Source organism: Toxorhynchites rutilus, chromosome 2, assembly GCF_029784135.1.
Source record: "Toxorhynchites rutilus septentrionalis strain SRP chromosome 2, ASM2978413v1, whole genome shotgun sequence".
In the NCBI taxonomy this organism is placed as follows: Eukaryota; Metazoa; Arthropoda; class Insecta; order Diptera; family Culicidae; genus Toxorhynchites; species Toxorhynchites rutilus.
In genome coordinates, this window is record NC_073745.1 from 270,523,059 (window position 1) to 270,532,402 (window position 9,344).

At 41.1% G+C, this 9,344-nt stretch overlaps 2 protein-coding genes across 2 annotated transcripts; one reads left to right on the forward strand and one right to left on the reverse strand.

Annotated features, from left to right (window-relative positions):
* Positions 1–3,175: 3,175 nt before the first annotated feature.
* LOC129768131 (protein lethal(2)essential for life-like) lies at positions 3,176–3,953 on the reverse strand. Its single transcript, XM_055769571.1, has one exon. It carries the CDS (start codon positions 3,831–3,833, stop codon positions 3,240–3,242), a length of 594 nt encoding a protein of 197 aa, XP_055625546.1. The 5' UTR covers positions 3,834–3,953; the 3' UTR covers positions 3,176–3,239.
* Positions 3,954–7,435: 3,482 nt separating this feature from the next.
* LOC129766886 (protein lethal(2)essential for life-like) lies at positions 7,436–8,151 on the forward strand. Its single transcript, XM_055767487.1, has one exon. It carries the CDS (start codon positions 7,546–7,548, stop codon positions 8,149–8,151), a length of 606 nt encoding a protein of 201 aa, XP_055623462.1. The 5' UTR covers positions 7,436–7,545.
* The last annotated feature ends 1,193 nt before the right edge of the window (positions 8,152–9,344 follow it).

The window sequence follows — 9,344 nt, forward strand, 5'->3', positions numbered from 1 at the left end:
GCACGTATGATTTGTAGAGGGCACGGTTAAGGCGTCGGTATACACTGCTAGCGAGTTGAAAGTTGTGTATGGTTTCAACAGTTCGTCGACGGCGTAATTTACGTTGGCAAGAATTTTTGTCGCGCCGTAGAATGCGAAGAAGTGGAGTGCTCCAAGCTGGAGACATTGGAGGTTTCCTTCGTGGGGTATTCGTCACGAGCCAGCTGCAAACGATTTCGCAAAAACGCGTCGCCATGTCGTTAACGTCCTGACCAAGAGCGTTCCAATTGTAGCTACTCAGAAACTCGTTAAATGCAGCGAAATTAATTTTTGCGTAATTCAATGCTTGTTCGCCTTCGTTCCGATCCTCAACGGCCAACACTGCTCCTCTTGTATCCGATAACGATAATACTAACGGAGGATGGTGCAAATCCACCGCTAGCAGTGGCGATACAGATTCGTTGATAGCGATGTTAATATCGGGAGCACAAAAAACCAGATCCAGTGTTCGGCCACGAAAATTACGAATGAAGTTGCGCTGCTGGAGACCGAGAAAGGTGATTCCATCCAATAGAACAGCACTCGCCGCAGAGGTCAAAGACGGATTCAGATCAACAACAGAGTTAGCATGTAATTCCCATGCAATATGAGGCTGATTGTAATCGCCACATACCAATACGGTGTCATCAGAAGACGCACGGTCACACAGCTCACGCACAGAAGCCAAATGTGAATCATAAACCCCCACGTCACGACTGCGGTCGGGAGGAATGTATACTGCGCAAAGTAATATCCTTTTCCCACGTATGGTAGTGGAGACACAAATCTGTTCCAAAGAGTTTCCATTCCTCGTTTGAACCGATACAGCAGAGAAGTGACGAGCTACTGCGATAAGGACACCACCAAATCTGGACTTGGAACTGTTGGAAGGACTACGGTCACAACGGAAAACGTTAAATTCAGCTCCGAATAGCTGTATGGAGTTGATGCTGTCGTCAAGTCCGGATTCAGTCAACATGATGACGTCGTAATTACAATCGCATACTGCTACATAGAGATCGTCAATTTTCGTCCTCAGGCCGCGTACATTCTGACAATACAGCCACATAACATTGGAAGTCGTGTCGTTGCCCCTAGAAATGAGAGGCAGATCAGGTTGCGAATGGTGCTCGATTGAATCGTACTCGCCTAGAGTGGCACGTTGGAAGACCCCTTCCCCAGACTCAACAACAGGACCGGGACGGCTAATCTGACGCTGGCTACAAGGCTCGACTGAGTTGGACGGGTTAGGGGCTTCCATGATGCCGTTAATCGTGCGTCCCAGTAATCGAAGCTCATCATCGAGCTGATCAGTCCATATAAATTGGCTGGAAATTTGAACGAAGTCAGGCAGATACGAGCGATCATAAAATGCGTACTTGCCTGAAGAGTCAGGTTGGGAGACTCTCCCCCAACATCCGACCACAGGACCGGGATGACTTGAACGGCAAGGGTCAATCCGAGGTGGATGAAGTCCGGCGTGTGGCACGACTGGGTCGGAGTAGTTGAGAGCTCCCATGGTACATTGTTTATTGCATCCCGGTTGTACAAACTTTGATGATTGCTGCTGATGTGACTCGCTGGGTACATATTCTCCTCGTTCTCCTCGTCCAATCTGCTTTTCTACTTCAGACGGGGCGTTTTGGAGAACCCCGACTGAGTTTTCCGATCTTGATAGTCGATGAATTCACGAAAGTATACTCCATCAGGCCACGTGTCAGCACATAGAGCCACTTCCCGATATTTTTCGTCAATTCCAATTTTGAACGAGACGAAACGCATCGAATTCAGGTCAGCGTCCTTTTTTACCAGCTTTTTGACAACTATGGGTTCGTCGCACGGAATGCACTCGGTGACTAGCGAAAGTATGTCATCTTCAGAGGCTTTTGGATCGATTCGGGACATGTATACCCAGCAGTTTTCAGGCTCTGGGGCAACAACAGGGATGGTGGTTTTTGTTTTTCTCCTACCGCACGACATTGTAGGTAGCTTTGGAGATTCTAGTTCCGCAGCATCAACGGATCTTTTAATAGTTGGTCGTTTAAGGCTCGGCCACGGTTTGGGAGTTGTAGGAGCAGTGGAGACTTTGGTTGCTAATAATTCCACTTGCTTGAAAACCATCCCAAACTAATTGAAGTCGAAGTCTATGAGAATTTTCATCGTGCCTAAATGTGGATTATTTTTTGTGGAGGAATCTCAAATGTTCATTATCGATTCAAACACTAGAAGACAACATTACACTGTTATTGGTGAGATACTCAAAATTGGATCACCTGAAACGTAGTCGTGGCCAACATTTACATGAAATTATCTTTAAAAAATAAATGACAAGTATTGATTTTTAATCCCCAACGTTTTTTTTACATTTTTTTCAATTTTCCTCTGCATTTTTTTTTGTAAATTAAAAACCAAAAACTTTAAAAATCATCCTTTAGATAAAAATTGAGAATACAGTCGCCTTTCACTAACTGGGTGTTCTTTAACTAGATTACACTTCACCAGGGCGTGCTTTGAATGGGCTGCAGCCTAGAGAATATGAGTGGAATAATAGACAAAAATAGACATGAGATGTCAAATTCATGTGCTCAGAAAGATGCGATGGAAATTTTATAAAACATGATGTTGTAAAACTGACAAAGTGACAGAACACATTTTAGTGAAAACCATTTATAAATCCAATTTCAAGATATTTAACGCTGAGGCAGCTATCTTTATGGCTATATTGAAACGTTCAAAAGCACAGGATGTTTTTTTCAGTGCGAAACAAACAATTCATTGAAATTCCTCTCAGTTTCATTTGACGTTTGACATCATTCCAGTTAGCAAGTGGAATTCAATAATTGGGTTGCCGTTCCACTCCAGTTAGCGAACGAGTACTGTATATACTTGATTATGAATGGATACAACGTGGATACTTTTCAATAAAATTGGGTTATTACAAAATCGCACAACGTAAAATCCTCAAGAACTGAAAAAGTTAGCTTAAACTACGAAACGTTAAAAATACCCCTAAATTATTGGATACCTAAAATGTTTCTTCAGTCTTAACTTTTTTGACCTTTGGACAGTGTACGACCACCTAAAGTAACGAAACCTCGACGCCTCTCTTCTTCTCGCGTATGAGGTTATAAAATGGAAATAAAGGATAGAAAATACACTGAATTAGAATAATTTATTAAACATGTAGTAAATAAAAAGTAACAAAACTTCTGATTTCAAGCTTATTTAGTCTTCTCGGAAGGGTTTTCTGATTCATTCGATACAGATTTTTCGTCAATTTCCTCCATTGGTTCCCCAGTCTTAACAACCGGAATCGTTCTCGTCTCTACCGCTGGCAAAGCCTTCCTCGGAGCGGTTATCGTGAGAATTCCATCCGATGATAGCGATGAAACAATATCGTTGGTGTCATGTCCCGCTGGTAACATGTAGCGTCGAACGAAATGTCGTGAAATGTAACCATGTTCGTCCTGCTTTTCCTCGTGTTTTCCTTCTACCATAATGCACTTTTCATTGGCCGTGACATTGATTTCCTCGGGGGAGAATTGTTGGACATCGAGGTTTATTTGAAATTTGTCACTGGCCACGTTAACTTTTGACCCAGCATCATTGCGAGAAGCAACACTAGAACTGCGCCACGGTCTGTTGTATCCGGATCTAAGACGATTTAGGTCTGCTGCCGCTGTTGTGAACGCACTTAGTAGATCATCCGCAGTGATCCCACTTCCGAAGTGCTGATCCAGAATTCTGGATGTTCTCAGAGGAACATCCCAGCGGTCATCCCACCAGTCACGGAACAGAATTGGAACTAGAGACATTGTTTGGACTCGTTTATGCTAGACAATTAATGTTACACTTTTCTTGCTCAATTTGTGTTGAATGCGCTCGCACTTCGCGCTTCGCTATGCGTGCTACTGAATTTTGGTATCAATTCACTAGTGATATTTATCGAATACTGATGCTACCTCATGAACTCGTCGCGCTTATATAGGTAAATTCACTGATGGTATCATTTGGCACTCTTCATTGCGCTGAGTGCTGACGAATGTGCTAGAATTAATACACACTCAAATAGGACTGCGTTCGAGAAACGTTCATGAACGCGGGCCAAAACCGATACAAACAAATGATACACAGCGAAGAAATTTCTGGTGCAATCTTTAATATTCGATAAAAAATAAGGACGTCGTGCGTTGAATATGACTCAACGATTGCGTTTTTTAGAAACTAACTTAAATTTTAGAATGCCCGAAAATTTACATTGTCAAAATTGGGTGTTGCCCAACGGGAAATGGCATCAATACGTCTCGACGCCACGCATAACTATGCAATTTGAACCGAAGAACAGTACAGTGACTCAAATCCGTAATCGTACTTCACCATGCAGATCTCTTTTCCCTTCTTTTGAAAGTCGAAAACAAGCTTTCGGAACATTCTATTTAGATAAAATTATAGTGTCATATGAGAGTTAAAAGGTTTGCTATCTGTTTTCAGAGTAATGGTTTTTATTTCTTTAAAAATCGCGAATGTATGTGCTAATGTAAGAAAATTTACTCAAACTCATAATCGTACGCTGGTTGAAATCTCTACTCGATTTCGAAGGCGTTGGCCAATTTCCGAATTCCATCATTAGTATTGTATCCCTTGTTCATTGCAACTATCTTTAGCTGTCTTTAGCCTTATCTACGAGTTTTTTGGTGTATTCAGAAGGTATATTTATCATTTTTTTTCATTATGTAGTTTTTAAAATCGTTATTTTTAGAAATTTAATGGTTTCTAAATTTCCTACACAGATAACTTCCTTAGTTTTTTACTGGAATTGATGTCGGAAGATTGTGGAGGAATATCAATAACTTTTGAGTAATTGTAATGTAACCATGTGCGAACTTCATATGTCTTGAGCTCTGGTTCATTGTCTTGGCAAAATTTGAATCCTCAATTCTATCCCATTTTGTTGACACTTTGCTTCATGTTTTCCTTCAGGATGATCGAGTAAACATTCTGACCCCTATATACCAACCAAATTCCTCATACATGTACCCTCATATCATCCCTCCACCACCACCATGTTTAAACATTTCTTTTGGATATTTTTACGTTTAATTCATCGTTAGCATCCTTCATACGAAACGATAACAATCAGAGTCGAAAATATCAAATTAGGACCTATCTGTGGAAATAACATCTTACCGGGGAATGAGAAAGCGGACTCGCTAGCTAAGGTGGGCGCTTCAGAAGGCACACTTTTTGAAAGGCAAATTGCTTATAATGAATTTTTCCACATTCCTCGTCAGAATACGCTCGTAAGTTGGCAGCGCATGTGGAGTGAAGATGAGTTCGGTCGTTGGTTACACACGATTATCCCTAAGGTCTCGACGAGTGCATGATTCAAGGGATTGAATGTAGGTCGTGATTTCATTCGCGTGATATCTCGGCTTATGTCCAATCACTACAACCTAAACGCGCATCTCTATCGCATTGGGCTCGCAGCAAACAATCTTTGTGATTGTGGCGATGGCTACCACGACATCGAGCATGTTGTCTGGTCGTGTATCCGGTTCCATGCTGCTCGCTCTCAGCTCTCTAGAGTACTGAGAGCACAAGGCAGACAATCGGATATCCCCGTCCGGGATATCTTAGGTAGCCGTGATCCTGATCTTCTGCTTCATCTATACCTGTTCCTCAGAAACGCCGATGTCAACGTTTAATGATGTTTCCTTCGTTGTGTCCCCGTTTCATATCCCTCCTATCCAAACGATAAACTTTTACTTAGTCGCGGCAATACATACACACACTCTTTACAGATACACGGGCTAAGGTTGTGCAGTCCACTGATCATTCAACAAGAGCCAAAGGTTGTACCGCTTATGACAACTCTACACGAGCTGATGATTGCGCCGGCTAGTGACCATTCTATCCTGGATTCCTCGAGTCGAGAAAGACGCACCACGCTAGATATGGGGTACAGACTAGGGGGGCGTTGCTGATTAATGGTCAGCTGCATCCCAATAGCAGGTATCCTGTGTCGGGCACACGTACAGAGCATCGAAGACTGCAACATACCAATTATGAGAACACTTGTAATACTAACCTCGAGCCAACCGCGAGTAATCGGTTACATATTACTAACATAGTTGTAAGCAAACATTATAGAAAAATTGAACTCCCGGCCCCGTTAGGCTGACGCCATATGAGCCTTAATAAAAATATATATTTTGGATAAAAAAAAACATCTTACCAGTAAGATGTTGATGTGTTTCATGCTGTTTGGAATAGTCAAATTGGAGTTACTGATCTTTTTTGCTGAGAAACGGTTTGTCCCTCTGTGCTCGGGCATTCAAGCTGCCCTTCCTAGGCACATTATAAACTTTTTGTTTGCTCAATTTGGTTTTTATCGGTGGTGTAATGGATCCGAATGTTTACATGAACATCCTAAAGGTGTAGTATGTAGCAAAGTGTGAACAAAATGAGATGGAATCGAGGATTCAGGTTCTGCCAAGACAATGACCTAGAGCTCAAGACATATGAAGTTCGCACATGGTTACATTACAATTACTTAAAAGTTATTAATATTCCTCCACAATCTTCCGACATCAATCCCAGTAAAAAACTAAGGATGTTATCTATGTAGGAAATTTAGAAACCATTAAATTTCAAAAAATAATGATTTTAAAAACCACAAAATGGAAAAATTGATAAATATACCTTCTGGATACACCAAAAGCTCGTAGATAAGGCTAAAGACAGCTAAAAATAGTTGCAATGAACAAGGGCAACAATACTAATGATGGAATTCGGAAATTGGCCAACGCCTTCGAAATCGAGTAGAGATTTCAACCAGCGTACGATTATGAGTTTGAGCCAATTTTCTTACATTAGCACATACATTCGCCATCTTCAGAGAAATAAAAACCATTATTCTGAAAACAGATAGCAAACCTTTTAACTCTCATATGACACTATAATTTTATCTAAATAGAATGTTCCGAAAGCTGGTTTTTGACTTTTAAAAGAAGGGAACAGAGATCTGCATGGTGGAGTACGATTACGGATTTGAGTCACTGTATATGTATGCGCGAGCAACATACGTTGCATGTGGCAGATGAAAAAAATGTATATCACAGTTTTTGGAATAATAAACATAATTGTGATCATTAAATTCTCATCTGAGGCCGGTATTATTTCGCCGGTAAGCGACTCTGTGATGTACCTGCGGGGTGAGGATTTTCACTTCCTCCCATGGTTCATGCGAAAGTGAACATCAACGGCTCTCGAAAGTGTGCGAAAATTCTAGCATTTCCACGAATATTCATTCCGCGCTTCGAAAAGTGTGGAACATTCCGATTCGAACAGTGAACTCACCTATATAAAGCTCGGAGGGTTCATGCAACGGCATTAGTACTCACCCAAGCTTGCAAGTGAATAGATTACCCTAGTCGAAAAAGTGTGCGTTTAAACCTAAAAAAACATCAGTTAAGTTAAAGTGAAGAATAAAGTAAAAGTCTTTGACTGGTGAATATAAGTGAAACAATGCCTCTGGTTCCAATTCTATTTCGTGACTGGTGGGACGACAGTTGGGATGCTCCCTTGAGATCATCCCGGATCCTGGATCAACATTTCGGCAGTGGCATCTCGGCGGACGATTTACTAACAGCGCTAACAACAGCAGCAGCTGCACACGCTGCACTTCAAAACCGTTCCAGGTCCGGATATAACAGACCATGGCACAATGCAAGCGTTGCTTCCCGGAAAGATGCCGGTTCAAAAGTTGACGTGGCCAATGACAAGTTCCAAATCAACCTCGATGTTCAACAGTTCTACCCGGAAGAAATTAATGTCACGGCCAACGAAAAGTGCATCACGGTAGAAGCAAAACACGAGGAGAAGCAGGATGAACATGGTTACATTTCAAGGCATTTCGTCAGACGTTATATACTACCAGCGGGACACAACCACAACGATATAGTTTCATCACTATCATCGGATGGAATTCTCACGATAACCGCTCCGAGGAAGACTTGGCCGGCAGCAGAAACGAGAACGATTCCGGTTGTTAAGACTGGGAAACCAATGGAGAAATTGACTGAAAAATCTGCTTCCAAAGAATCAGAGACAACTTCCGAGGATGCTGAATAAGCTTGAAATCATAATTATTGTTACTACTTTTTAGCTACCTCCATATGTTTAATAAACTTATCTAACTCAGCATGTTCCCCGTGTAATTGTGTGTCAGTAAATATCACTTCCGCATACGCCTTATTCCAAGATTCTATGTAATCACAACAGTTTAGATTAAAAACGATGGTTCCACGAATTCGAATTTTTTTGGCGCGACCTTTTTTATACCGGTAAGAAAGTGACCCGGTGTTTGAAAATATAGAGCCCTATTCCAGAAAACGAGACCAGCAATTCGTCTCGTCTCGTCTTGGCTTCAGTCACTGTCGAGACGAGCAGAATGTCCCATTCCAGTACACGAGTTTCATTGAAATGTTTTATTTGGTAGACTGGAGAGACTACAGTCAGTTTTTCTCAGTATGATCAGTGATGTCAGATGAGAAGACATGTTTTTGTTTTGAGAAAAGCATCAAACAGTTTTAAAATTTATCAATCGATACTCCTTTCTCAGTGCCAAAATATTAAAAAAAAAAGACGGGTGGGTAATGTCGGGGACATAACCGGAGTGACGTAGGACTATGCAAAGGGGACAGCTTTTGTTAAATATATATTTTAAATATATTGTTTTATTTTCTTCACCTACGTGAATACCTACCTATCTACCTGAAAAATGGATTAGTTTACTGTTTACTCTTTATGAATATGTTAATGGTTCTGAAAAGAACCTTTGGTGTTGTGTTTTTGTTATCACTCGATATTCCCATCTTGTTCGGCTAAACCTTCATGTTTAGCGATTTGTTGTCACTCGCCACAGCTTTCACAGTTGGAAAATTTCTTCCTATCCAGCTTGTGACATATTTTACAGTAAATTACATTCAATGGCACGTCGCATTACCACCACTCAGTGCCGGATTGGAGGTAATTTTAACCTGTAATTGAACATTTGCGATGACAGTGGTACAGTGTCGACTTTCAATGTGGGATCATAATTTGGATCTCTATGTTTACAAAAATGTCCAACTAAATAAGTCACATTACATGTCCGTCCAATTAGCTAAATGTCGAACTAATTGTAGATTACTGTACTTTCAGTCTGGAAACAATTTAAGAATTGGTGGAAATTGAATAATCAGGAAAGTCCCCAACTATCAATAAGCTCAGAACAACTGCCAAATTCACATACTCATCAAATCCTGGCAAACAAATTATGAAAA